The sequence below is a fragment of the Carcharhinus amblyrhynchos genome, chromosome 12 (genome assembly GCF_965287045.1).
Source record: "Carcharhinus amblyrhynchos chromosome 12, sCarAmb.v2.hapA, whole genome shotgun sequence".
Lineage (NCBI taxonomy): Eukaryota > Metazoa > Chordata > Chondrichthyes > Carcharhiniformes > Carcharhinidae > Carcharhinus > Carcharhinus amblyrhynchos.
This window is the reverse complement of record NC_137335.1, coordinates 28754421-28768712: the sequence shown is the minus strand read 5'-3', so window position 1 is coordinate 28768712 and position 14292 is coordinate 28754421. Positions and strand designations below refer to the sequence as shown.

The window sequence follows — 14292 nt, the reverse complement described above, 5'->3', positions numbered from 1 at the left end:
ACCCTGCGTATTTACCTGCATAACCACTGCAAGTTCCCTGACACTAAGGGACAATCAGCGTAACCTGCACATCTTTGGAGTGTGGGAGGAAAATGGAGTATCCGGTGAATGTCTGAGTGGGGTTTGAACAGTGACCCAAGGCCGGAATTAAACCCGCATCCCAGCGCTGTGAGGCAGCAGTGCTAACACCTGTGCCACCACAGTCAACAGAAAATCATTTGGATGACATTTGTTTCATACATTGAAATATTCTCAACATGGGGCGACATAGTGACAAAGTGGCTAGCACTGCTGCCTCACGGTGCCAGGGACCTGGGTTCAGTTCCTGGCTTGGGTTAGTATCTGTGTGGAATTCACAAATTCTTACTGTGTCTGCGTGGGTTTCCTCCAGATGTAGTTTCTTCTCACAGTCCAAAGTTGTGTGCGTAAATACATGGGGTGATGCGGATAGAGCCTGGATAGAATTGTGGTTGATGCAGACTCAATAGGCAAAATGGCCGCCTCCTGAACTATAGGATTCTATGATGCCAGCAGAAAGCTGAAAAATTAAATGAAGATCCCCTTAAAATTCTCAAAACTCTTCAGTGGTGGCAACACCTTTTAACATTAGTCTGTTCAGGCCTGGGGTCATGTTTATATGCATAACATATACAAAAGTATTTCAAGAAGTTGCAAAGATAATGTATGCTTAACCAAAATCCTGGTTTTGTGCTAACTATAGAATTTTACGTTCTTTAGATACTGGAGCTGGTGATTGAAAACTTTGTGCATCCTTGGTATAGGTAAGAAGTGGTTCATTTTACTACATTGGAACCTTGAATGTGATAATAAATGTATTTTAAAGCAGTTATAGAATCATAGAGGTTTACAACATGGAAACAGGCCCTTCAGCCCATCCATGCTGCCCTTTTTCTTCTAAATCCTTAAGCTAATCCCAGTTGCCCGCATTTGGCCCATTGTACCCACGTAACTATCTAAATGCTTTTTAAAAGATAAAATTGTACCCGCCTCTACTATTACCTCGGGCAGCCTGTTCCAGATACTCACCACCCTCTGTGTTAAAGAATTGCCCCTCTGGACATTTTTGTATCCCCTCTCACCTTAAACCTATGCCCTCTAGTTTTAGACTCCCCTACCTTTGGGAAAAGATATTGACTATCTACCTTGTCTTGTCGTTATTTTGTAGACCTCTATAAGGTCACCCTTCAGCCTCCTACGCTCCAGAGAAAAAAGCCCCAGTGTATTCAATCTCTTCTTATAACTCAGTCCATCAAGTCCCGGTAGCATCCCAGTAAATCTTTTCTGCATTCTTTCGAATTTAACAATATCGTTTCTATAATAGCGTGACAGAATTGCACACAGTATTCCACGTGTGGCCTTACCAATGTCTTGTACAACTTCAACAAGACATTCCAGTTCCTGTATTCAATGTTTTGACCGATGAAACCAGGCATGCCACGTGCCTTCTTCACCATTCTGTCCACCTGTGACTCCACTTTCAAGGAGCTATGAACATGTACCCCAAGATCTCTTTGTTCTGTAATTCTCCCCAACACCCTACCATTAACTGAACCAAGGCAGGACTTACTCAATCCAAAATGCATCACCTTGCATTTGATTAAATTAAACTCCATCTACCATTTGTCAGCCCACTGGCCTGATTGATCAAGATTCCATGGCAATTGGAGATAACTTTCTTCACTGTCCACTATGCCACCAATCTTGGTTAGTAAGTTTGCAGATGACACCATGTCCCCTATATTCTCATCCAAATCATTAGTATAAATGACAAATAACAGTGGGCCCAGCACTGATCCCTGAGGCACACCACTGGTCACAGGCCTTCAGTTTGAAAACCAACTCTCTACAGCCACTTCTGTCAAGAAGCCAATTTTGTCTCCATTTAGATACCTCACCCTTGATCCCGTGAGATTTAACTTCATGCAACAGCCTACCATGTGGCATCTTGTCAAAGACCTTGCTAAAGATCATGTAGATAACATCAACTGTGCTGCCCTCATCTACCACCTTGGTTACCCCTTCAAAAAAAACTCAATTAAATTTGTGAGACGTGATTTTCCACTCATAAAGCCATGCTGACTGTCCCTAATCAGTCCTTGCGTCTCTAAATGCCTGTAGATCCTGTCTCTCAAAATATCTTCTAACAATTTACCCACTACAGATGTGAGGCTTGCTGGCCTGGAGTTCCCAGGCTTTTCCCTGCAGCCTTTTTTAAACAAAGGCACAACATTTGCCACTCTCCAGTCTTCAGGCACCTCACCCATGACTATCGATGGTACAAATATTTCGGCTAGGGGACCCGCAATTTCCTCCCTAACCTCCCACAACGTCCTGGGATATACTTCATCAGGTTCCGGGGATTTATTGATACGCTTTAAGACTTCCAACACCGCCTCCTCTCAACAGTAAATATTGATAAGAAATATTCATTTAGGATCTCGCCCATCTCTTGTGGATCCGTATGTAGATGACCTTGTTGACCCTTAAGATACCCTACACTCTCCCTTGTTACTGTTTTGCCCTTTGTGTTTGTAGAAGCTCTTTACATTCTCTTTTGCTTTATTGCCAATTCTGAAAAAGCAGTTCTGTTCCAAAGCAACATTGAGCACCTGTAAATCATTTTATGGTTCAATAACCTGTTCCGAAACTAAAATAAATATGGTCCTAAAATCGATTAATTTACTTCCTTTGAATGGTGATATGTCATCATAATTTTTGTCATGGTTTTACATAGTTTATTTTTTATGTATAGTCTACCCTTTAGTAATGCAGAATTTTTGTCATTAGTCACTATTTAAGAATTTGGTGTTCAGCGACCTTATAGATCTGGGAAAACTGGTTTTGGAAGTACTAGTAGATTGGCAAGAGTGTGCAAACACTGGCTCTGTGATTTCTACTGTTGATTTCACTTCAGATCTGAATGAGATTTTGGAGGGGTATCTAGCATTTATCTAGGCATATCTTGGCTAGATTGAGATGTCGGGGAGTAAGGTATGTATACTATTGGTAAATTCAAGTAGATGATCTCAGTATTCTCAAATAACTCAATCTCCAAATTGATTTGAGTGCAGAATTGGTCTTTTTTAGAACTGTACTATGGAATATTTAAAATCTCATGGTTTCAAGCTACTGTATATAGGGCTTTTACAATGCCACCATGATACAGTCAAAAGAAAACTGAGCAAGGCCAGTGGTGCTTTAATACTTTCTCTTATTTTCCTATCTCATTTATTTTCTCTACTTCTGTTGAAGGCACTGATCCTGACTGGGATATGTCTGTGGCTATTAGCTGCATTTGATATTTGACCAAAGTGAACTTGTTTTGGACACCAGGAGAGAACAGTTGTTATGTTGGGTGGGTGAGGAGTGGTAGCAAAGAAGTGCAGAGTCAGAGTAGAGATTACAGTCTGAAGTTGTTGAACTTGATGTGGAGTCCAAAAGGCTGTAAAAGTGCTCAATTGCAAGTTAAAGTGTTGTTACTTGAACTTGCATTGTGCTTCATTGGAACACTATAGTAGGGTGAAGGCAGAGAGGTTAACATCAGAGTAAGGTGGGAAATTAAAATGGCAGGCCAGAAGCTATGGAATGGAGGTGTTTTGCAAAGTGGTTACCCAAGTGTAGAGGAAAGCCCACTGTGAGCATTAAATGCAATACACTAATTTAAAAGGATTATAGGTAAATTGCTGCCTTACCTAGAAGGAATATTTGCAGCCTTAGAAAACGAGGAGGAGATAAAAGGTGGGTGTTACATCTTTACATCTGTTACACTTTATTAAAGTGTAAAGTTTACTTTATTGGTGTGACAAGTAGGCTTACATTAACACAAATGAAGTTGCTGTGAAAATCCCCTAGTTGCTACACTCTGGCGCCTGTTCGAGAGAATTTAGCGTAGCAAATGCACCTAACCAGTGCATCTTTCGTACTGTGGGAGGAAACCCAAGCACCCGGAGAAAACCCACACAGACACAGGGAGGACGTGCTGACTCCACACCGACAATGGCTGTAGCCAAGAATCAAACCTGGGTCTCTGGCACTGTGAGGCAGCAGTGCTAGACATTATGCCGCCCACTTACATCATGCACTTACATAGGTTCAGTGAGAAGGGGCAGGGTATTGAGGGGGGTAGTGAAGTGGACAGTGTGTTGTGGAGGGAATAGTTCTTTTGGAATGCTGAAAGGGAAAGATGTGTTTGGTGGTGGCATCCTGCTGGAAGTGGCGGAGGACCAGGAAAAACTGATTGTGGCTCTTGGAGGATGTAGAAGAAGTGAGAGCAGACATACAATAAATGAGCTGGGCGTGGTTGAGGGCCTTGTTAACCATAGTGGCAAAGATGGAAGATCTTGGTTGAAGAAAAAATAAACACTTACCAGAAGTGCAGCTATGGAAGGTTGCGTCTTCAGAATAGATGCAAAGGAGATGGAGAGCCTGGGAGAATGCAATGGAAACCTTTCAGGATGTAGGGTGTGAGGAAGTATAGTTGCAGTAAGTGGGCTTATATTGATTTGATTTTTTATTTTCATGTGTTGATTCGTGCACACTGTATAGAGAAAACATACCATTCGTAGAGAAGGAAAGGAGAGAGTGCAGAATGTAGTGTTGCAGTCATAGCTAGAGTGTAGAGAAAGATCAACTTAGTGCGAGGTAGGTCCATTCAAAAATCTGATGGCAGCGGAAAAGAAGCTGTTCTTGAGTCCGTTGGTGCGTGACCTCAGACTTTTGTATTTTTTTTCCTCATGGAAGAAGGTAGAAGAGAATATGTCTGGGCTGCGTGGGTCCTTAATTATGCTGGCTGCTGTTCCGAGGCAGTGGGAAATATAGACAGAGTCAGTGGATGGGATACTGGCTACGTTCATGACCTTTTGTAGTTTATTGTGGTCTTGGGTAAAGCAGTAGTCGTACCAAGCTGTGAAAAAACCAGAAAGAATGTTTTCTATGGTGCGTCTGTAAAAGTTGGTGAGAGTCATAGCTGACATGCCAAATTTCCTTTGTCTTCTGAGAAAGTAGAGGTGTTGGTGGGCTTTCTTAACTATAGTGTTGGTGTGGGGGGGACGAGGACAGATTGTTGGTGATCTGGACACCTAAAAACTTGAAGCTCTCAACCATTTGTATTTCATCCCTATTGCTATAGACAGGGGCATATTCTCCATTATGTTTCCTGAAATCGATGAGAATCTCCTTCGTTGTAGTGAATATTTGTTGATGACCTTCCCCAGAAATGGAAGGCAGGGCATTGAGGAAGGGTCCAAGTAAAGGTGAGAAAAGAACAGGAATTGGAAACTAAGCTAATGGTAGGTTTCTAATTCAGGGGAATAATGTTCATTATAGTGATCAATATACAGGGAAAAGAGTTCAGAGAGGGGGCTGCACTTCTGCCAAAAAGCCAGGCACAGCTAAGACCCATTTTTACAGTGACTTCATTGCAGTGTTAATATAAACCTACTGGAAACTAATAAATAAATAAATGTGGCTACCCACAACAACATCTTTTATTGGAGGAGTAAGGAGGGTTAAGAGAACTTTGTTCAATAAGAGAACAAGTTTAGCCAGGTGGAGGAAAGAAGGATAGTGATGTGTTGAAACTGGACTGACCTCCATTCAAGGAAAAAGTAAAGAACTCTTGGGAGATGAGTTGTCAAGAGAATGGAGGTTCATGATAGAGGGCATCAGAAGAGTCATGGATGTCGATGGGGAGATAATTGACAAGGAGAGAAAAAATACTTAAGGTAGGAAGAAATCAGTTCAGTAGGACAAGAGCCTGCTTAAATGATAGGTCTACCAGGACAGTCCTGCTTGTGGATCTTGAAAAGACGTACAATTGTACTGTTGGGTTGGGGGAACATGAGGTGGGAAGCTAAAGGAGGGAGGACCTCCAGAGGAGGTGAGGTCAGAGACAATGGCTTAATAATTGGTTGCGGGGCATGGTTCGGTAGGAGGAAGTGACGGAGATGGCCTCTACTAGGCGAGGATGGCATATAAAATAACAGCAGCACCACCTTTGTCAGAAATTCAGCCGGCTGAAGTCACACAGGCAGTTCTTGATTAAAGATATGAAAATAGGGTCCAGCCATACGTAGGAATCAAGTTGGAAAGAGAACACTAGTAACAGGTGAAAGGATCCCTTGAGCATAGTGGATTCCTGGCCAAAGAAGTGCACGTGGTGATGAAGGCTATGGAACAAAATCTCATTGTTCTGTTGAATTCAGTTCCTTGGGGAGAGGGTTTAAGGCGATAAAACTGAGATTTTTCCGAAGGGCATATCATTCTAATAGTAGAGAGGGGAATGTTGGAGATTATCATGAATGCCCAGCAAGAGATGAGAAGAAGGGATGGGGTCAGATAAAGAGGAAAAAATTTCTTGAGGAGAATTAGTACCCATGGATTGCCTGTTGTAGTTCCTTGGCCTGTTGCACATGTCTGTTTGTCCTTACACAAGTGAGCCATAGTTTTTTTTTGGAGGCTTGAGCTCTGCACAGTAGAGTTCATTTAGTGGAGCAGAATGCAAGTCTAATTTTTTGTCAAAAACTACAATAGACTTTGAATGTCTATGCATCCAGTGCTTATCTTAAACCTTTCCAATGCATTTGAACCTCTGTGTGAAGAAGGCCCTTTTTCTGATTTTTCAGGGACTTGACTGATGACGAAGCGTTTATTGATGAACTCAGAGTAACTTTGCACTTTTTTGCAGCTGTTCTAGTCCGTAGAGCTCAGAAGGTAAGAAGCAAAATTCATAACTGTACAGAAAATTTTATTCTCTGAGTAATCTGTGGAAGGCAAAGCCCATAATAATGAAAATTTGCAATGATACAGTACTCTTACTACACTAAAACGATGCATTGTGCGCCACTGGTATATTATCAAACATAATTTAACATGAGATTTAGGACAGATGTCAGAAGGCATGGCCAAAGATCTGAAATTTCGCCTGTAAACTGATGCTTAAGTGATTGGAAAACCAGGGGCATGTAATCCCAGAAGGCAAAATCGAAACCATGCAAGGTTAGCTGTCGTCAAAGCCAGCCACATTGGAATGTTTTTTGGAGAGAATTCCAAGGCAAGATCTTTGAAGTTGAAGACTGGGGATTCTTACAAGAGAGATGACATTTCACTGAGATTGGTTGATTAAGTGTGACAGCAATCTACCTGGATATTACAGAAATCCATAAATCCATTTTAGTTGTATCTGTCATTTATTGTGAAATGTGGTGCATTCGACCACAGTTGGCTTGTTAATTCACCTGAATGTTAAAATACAAGATACTTATGAATTGCTTTTTCTGTACTTGTATAGTAAAGTTTATTTTTAATTGTTCATAACTTGTGGCATCTTGTGGCTTTCTTCACTTGGGAAGCATCTTGAATCTCAAATTTTGTCTAGCTTAAACAAAATTGGATCTCCCCCACAACCTGAGCAGGGTCTGACCAAGGATCATAAATGTTTTTAGAACTCAGGAGGGAAGGGATAACAGGTATTTTGATAGCATGATGGCCGTAATAGCAGTGAGGAAATAAAGAAAGTATTTGGTAAGAGAATTATTGTGAAGGTATTTATAGTGTTACACCAGAGTGACATCATAGATCTGAAAAGTATATTGCCTAAATGTGGCTGATGGTGATTTCATTGCCATCTCCACGCACATTTTAAATCTTTAATATTAGGCACTCCGAGGAAGTTATGCCACATCAGCAATAGATTGCCACTTCAAACCCACTTACCTGCACTTACATTCTAAAGTACTGATAGTCAGTCTGCATTGCTATGACAGCCATGCCTGTAAGTATTGTCTCAATTCTGATTTAGTGAATTATTGTTTGTGTGCTGACCTCAGTTGAGCCAAAGGGAGCCTCACTACATCTAGGAAAGTGTGGTTGGTGAAAGTACATCCTCATATGATCCCATCCTTGCAGCCTCCCTCCCCTTCTTGCATCACTTTCCCCACTACCAACAGATGAGATGTCATGGGCAAATGAAGATAAGTAAACACTCTGTTCCTAGAAGTTTGTTTATTCCACAAATGTATATGGCAAGTGTCCAGACAGCAAGAGAAGCAAGAAAAATAACCTGAGGAAATAATGACACCTCTGGCCTGCAAACCATTGGCAAATCTTTGTGGATACATTGAGGTTGAATCTTTGAGATGACTTTTTGACAATTGGTTGGTACCAGTCTATCACCTGTCATGCTCTATGACACTAACTGGCCAATCTTTAGCACAGAGGGCAGGCAGATATTTAAATTTTATTGTGTCAAACCGTTTCTGGGGATTAGTGGCAGCTATGGCTGGGATACAGCATTGAAGATGATTTTACCTTAATAAAGTGATGATGACTATAAACAGCACTCTCAAATGGCATGACCTTCATATCCATATATGGCATCTCCACATCATGACCTTCATACAGCCAGTGACATTTACATTTTCCTGGTTCTCCGTTGGAACAATGACTCCCTCCTCTTGCCTGATAAATGCAGAGATGGCTATGTGCAGAGAATTTGGAAGAATACCAGTAGAATCTTTTCTAAAATGATTGGGAAGTATGAAGCCATTTGCCTTCAGACCCGGTTGAAAATTCCGTTTCCTAGTAGCAGGCCTTTTTCCTCGAAACTGCGTGAGTCTGAATCAGACCATTGGCAGTCTCAATGTCATGTTTGATCCTGTGATGGACTTTTGGCCACGTAGCCACATCATCATTAAAACGACTTTTTCCATATCTGTAACATAATCCATATTTTCCCTTATCTCAGCTCATCTGCCTTTGCTGCCTCTAGACTCAAATTTCCATTGCTTTTACGGCCACCCTCCCATTTTCTGCCCTCTGTAAACTTGAGGTCATCCAAAACTGTTGCCCATGTCCTAACTTATGCCAAGTCTCATATGCCCAACACTCACTGACCCATACTAGTTTCCTGCTAAGAAAAACCTAAATTTGAACATTCTTATCCTTATCTAAAATCCTTCCACTCCTCCTTATCTCTCTAATCTCCTTCATCCTGCAGCTGTCCAAGATATCTTTTACTACTTTAATTCTGGTCTGTTGAGCATCACTGATTTTAATTGCTTTGCAATTGGCAATGATACTTTTCACTGCCAAGGAATTCCTTGCAAAGCATCACCATCTCTCTTTCTGTTTTTTAAGATACTGCATGTACCTCTTTGCCAAGCTTCTGGTCATCAGTTTCCCTCAATCTGGATGGCCGTAAAACATCAGACAAGGGTCGTGGGTGGAGGGGGGGACTGGTGGTGTTGAGATGGCGGCGCGGGCTCGTTGGGCCGAAGGGCTGTTTCCCAGGCTGTTTTTGTTCTTTGTTCTATCTGCCATGGTCTCTCCTCCTACTGTTTGGAATTAAAAATGTTATTTGGTTTCGTTTCTGTGAAGTGTCTTGGGAGCATTTTAATATGTTAACCACATTATCTAAACTCAAAGTTGTTGTCTCTTCATTCATGCTCTCTCATGCTTGTAGACTCCTGTGCATAATAATGCTTTCACTTCGCATGCAGACCCCTTTATACTTTTTGATGTGCTTTTACTGCACCTGCAGATACCTCTTTATACCTTTTTTATTTTTGCCACCACCTTAATGTAATTTGCCACTGCTTACAGACTCCTGACTCTCCATTAATCCTTACTCTACACCTTCAGATTGCTATCTGTCTCAAAATGTTCTTACTGTGTCTACAGTCTCTTTCCACCTCATGGTACTTTGGCACTATACATCTGCAGTATACTTTCCCTGATATACCAATCTCTATTGGAGCGCTTGATGTATCTGTCCCTATTAAGGTCGTTACTGACTGTGTCTACTAACCCCTGGCTCTGTATAATGCTCTCACTGCACCAACAGATCCCTATCTTTTCATTATTTCCATTATACAGATTCCTTGCACCCCCAGCCCATTGTGTTAATTCAAAACCAAATACTGCAAATGTTGGAAATCTGAAATAAAAATGCAGGAAATGTTCAGCAGATCAGACTGCGTCTGTGGAATGAAACAGTTAATGCTTTAGATTGAGTGACATTTCCACCGTTTTTAATTTTTATTATGTCTTTGTATTAATGCTTTTCACCAGACCTTTAAAATCCTGCCTTGCATTGTTGGCTTCTCTGCTTGTATCAAGCAAGTTGAACGGCCTCAACCGGGATCTTGGGTTCATGTCACACTATCTGTAACGCCCACAACTTGCCTGGACTTGCAATATCTCACTAACTTTCCTGTCTGGAATCAATACACATCTCTTTAACCTGTGCTTAAATCTCTTTCCACTCACATTGTCTGTACCTTTAAGAATTGATCAGAACATAAGAACATAAGAAATAGGAGCAGGAGTAGGCCATCTAGCCCCTCGAGTCTGCCCCGCCATTCAGTAAGATCATGGCTGATCTGTCGTGGCTCAGTTCCACATTCCCGCCCTCTCCCATTACCCTTAATCCCCTTGCCTATCAAAAACCTATCAACCCGTGTCTTAAATATATTTAGCGAGGCAGCCTCCACCACTTCAACGGGCAGAGAATTCCAGAGATTCACCACCCTTTGAGTGAAGAAGTTCCTCCTCAACTCCGTTCTAAACCGCATCCCCCCCACCCCCCCCCTTTATCTTGAGGCTGTGCCCTCTAGTCCTACTGTCCTTTCTGAGCGGGAAGAGCCTCTCCACCTCTATCCTATCCATTCCATTCATCATCTTATACGTCTCAATGAGATCTCCCCTCATTCTTCTAAACTCTAACAAGTACAAGCCTAGTTTATTCAGCCTCTCCTCATAGCTCAACCCCCTCAACTCCGGTATCAGCCTAGTAAACCTCCTCTGCACTCCCTCCAAGGCCAAAATATCCTTGCGTAAGTGCGGCGACCAAAACTGCACACAGTACTCCAGCTGCAGCCTCACCAGTGCCCTGTACAGTTGCAGCAAGACCTCCCTACTTTTATATTCAATCCCCCTCGCTATGAAGGCCAGCATCCCATTAGCCTTCCTGACCATCTGCTGCACCTGCAGGCTGAGTTTTTGCGACTCATGCACAAGGACCCCGAGGTCCCTCTGCACCGTTGCATGCTGCAGTTTTTTGCCATGTAAGTAATAGTCCTTCCTACCGTTATTCCTACCAAAGTGGACAACTTCACACTTGCCAACATTAAATTCCATTTGCCAGTTCCTGGCCCATTCGCCCAGCCTATCTAGATCCTCCTGCAGACTTTCCACACCCTCCGCACAATTTGCCATTCCACCAATCTTGGTGTCATCAGCAAATTTCGACACCATACACTCGGTTTCCTCCTCCAGATCACCTGTATAAATGGTAAATAGCTGAGGCCCCAGCACCGATCCCTGGGGCACTCCACTAGTCACCAACCGCCAATCCGAATAGCACCCATTGACCCCCACTCTCTGCCTCCTATTTGACAGCCAACCCCCTATCCAGCCTAACACCCTACCCCCAACTCCATGCCCCCTGACCTTCTGTAATAACCTCTTGTGAGGCACCTTATCAAACGCCTTCTGAAAATCAAGAAAGACCACATCCACTGGCTCTCCTCTATCCACCGCTCTAGACACATCCTCATAGAACTCCAATAAATTTGTCAGACACAACTTCCCCTTAACGAAACCGTGCTGCGTCTGCTCTATCAAACAATTCTCCTCAAGATGCCTCGCTAATTTCTCCTTGATGACGGATTCTAACATTTTACCTACAACAGACGTTAAACTAACCGGCCTATAATTCCCTGCCTTTTGCCTGGCACCCTTCTTAAACAACAGCGTAACATTAGCCGTTTTCCAATCTTCCAGCACTTCCCCGGAATCCAGCGACGTTTGGAAAATAATCACCAAGGCATCCACTATCACCTCCGCCATTTCTTTCAGAACCCTCGGATGCATTCCATCCGGTCCTGGGGACTTGTCCACAATCAGTCCCTCCAGTCTGTCGAGCACTGCCTCTCTAGTAACAATAATGTCATTCAGGCCCTCCACTCCTACCATCTTTCCATCGCTAACACCCGGCAAATTATTCACATCCTCCTCCGTGAAGACAGAAACAAAAAAGTTATTCAAGACCTCAGCCATTTCCCCATCCCCTACCACTAAGTCCCCCCTCTCATCCTCTAAGGGTCCAACGTTCACCCTAGTCAGCCTCTTCCTTTTTATATATTTATAAAAAGTCTTGCTATCCTTTTTTATATTAAGCGCTAGCCCAGCTTCATAGTTTATCCTACCCTTCTTTATCAACTTCTTTGTTGACATTTAAACCTCTTCCAATCTTCTTCTCGCCCACTACTCTTAGCTACTCTAAACGCATCCGCGTTTAATTTAACACTTTCCTTTACCTCCTTCGTTATCCACGGCTGATTATCTCTCCTCCTACGATCCTTTTTAACCATCAGAATAAACTTCTGCTGAGCACCAAGAAAGATCTCCTTAAAGATCCTCCACTGTTCCTCAGCAGACCTACCTTCCAACACGCTCCCCCAGTCAACATTCGCCAATTCCTCTGTCATCCTATCGTACTCCCCTCTGTTCAAACAAAGGACACATGTCCGGGAACCCACTTTCTCCTCTTCCATCTGTATCAGAAACTCCACCATACAATGATCACTCTTCCCAAGAGGATCCTTCACCACAAGGCCCCTAATTCTACCCGCCTCATTACATAACACCAGATCCAAGATAGCTCGCTCCCTCGTCGGCTCCGACACACACTGTTCAAGGAAACTATCCCGGCAGCATTCCAAGAACTCTTCCTCAAGCCCACCGCGTCCAACATGGGTCAACCAATCAATATGTAGATTGAAATCCCCCATAATTATCGCTGTTCCATTCCTGCACGCTGCATTTATTTGCGCGTTAACAGCCCGCCCCACCTCCAGATCATTATTTGGGAGCCTATAAACGACACCCACCAGCGTCTTCTTCCCTTTGCTGTTCCTAATCTCCACCCACAACGATTCCACTTTCTGCTCTTTGGCTCCTATATTATCCCTTACTATCACCCTAATGCTATCCTTAATCAGCAGAGCTACGCACCCCCCCCCCCCCCCCCCCCCCACTTTTTCCTCCTGCCTATCCTTCCTAAGCACTTGATACCCCTGTACATTAGCTCCCGGTCCCTGTCACCTTGCAGCCAAGTCTCTGTAATGGCCACCAGATCATATCCATTTGTGCTGATCTGCGCCACCAGCTCATTCACTTTATTCCGAATGTTTCGTGCATTCAGATAAAGTGCCTTCATCCCAGCCTTCACCTGTACCCTATTTGCCAGAATGCCACCGACCTTACTCACGCCCCCTACTCCTTTTATTATTGGGACATCCTTGGCCTCTTCCCTTACCTGTACCCTCTCCTTTACTTTAGACCCCGTAATTTCACCTACCCTCGCACGCACGCACACACACACACACACACACACCCCCCCCACCCCCGCTAATTAGTTTAAAGCCCTATCTACAGTCCTATCTACACGATTCGCCAGGACTCTGGTCCCAGCACGGTTCAGACCAACCCCATCCCACCTGAACAGGTCCCAACTACCCCAATACTGGTGCCAATGCCCCATAAATTCAAACCCATTCCTCCCACACCAATCCCTGAGCCACCCATTCACTTTCTTAATCTTATCAACCCTACGCCCGTCTGCACTCGGTTCAGGCAGTAGTCCAGAGATAACCACCTTGTTGGTTCTACTTTTTAATTCCATTCCCAGCTTTTCATACTCCCTCCCCAGATCCTTAGTTCGCATTTTGCCCACGTCGTTGGCACCCACATGTACTACAACGACCGGATTCTCACCCTCCCACTCCAGCTTCCTCTGCAGCCCAGATGCGATATCCTGGACCCGAGCACCAGGCAGACAACACACCCTTCTGTGCACTTTGTCATTGTGACAAAGGACAGTGTCAATACCCTTAACCACACTATCCCCAATTACTACTACGTTCCTTTTCACCTTCTCGTTGCCTGTGTCCTGTGTCTGCATCACTGTACCGTGTGCAGTTTGCTCACCAACCTCACAGCCCTCGTTCTTGTCCACACTGGAAGCAAAGACTCACATTCCAATCATTATGCACATAAATTGAGTTTGTGTTTTTGTGTCCTTTTTACGATCAGAACTCCCAACCCACCTGACGAGGGGACGGGCTGTCCCGAAAGCTTGCGGCTTTTGATACAAATAACCTTTTTGGACTTTAAACTGCTGTTCGGGATTTCTTTCTGTTTTACCCCAGTCCAACGCTGGCATCTCCACATCGTGTATCTATCTACCCATGTCTCTGCATTATACCTCAT

At 43.5% G+C, this 14292-nt stretch overlaps 1 protein-coding gene across 3 annotated transcripts in view; it reads left to right on the top strand.

Annotated features, from left to right (window-relative positions):
* snx14 (sorting nexin 14) overlaps positions 1-14292 on the top strand; it is a 152878-nt gene that overhangs the window by 20989 nt on the left and 117597 nt on the right. For all 3 annotated transcript variants that reach the window (XM_080200285.1, XM_080200284.1, XM_080200283.1), the window contains exons 5-6: positions 739-782; positions 6645-6732. In XM_080200285.1, the coding sequence (XP_080056411.1) occupies positions 739-782; positions 6645-6732 (132 nt within the window). The remainder of the gene's footprint in view (positions 1-738; positions 783-6644; positions 6733-14292) is intronic.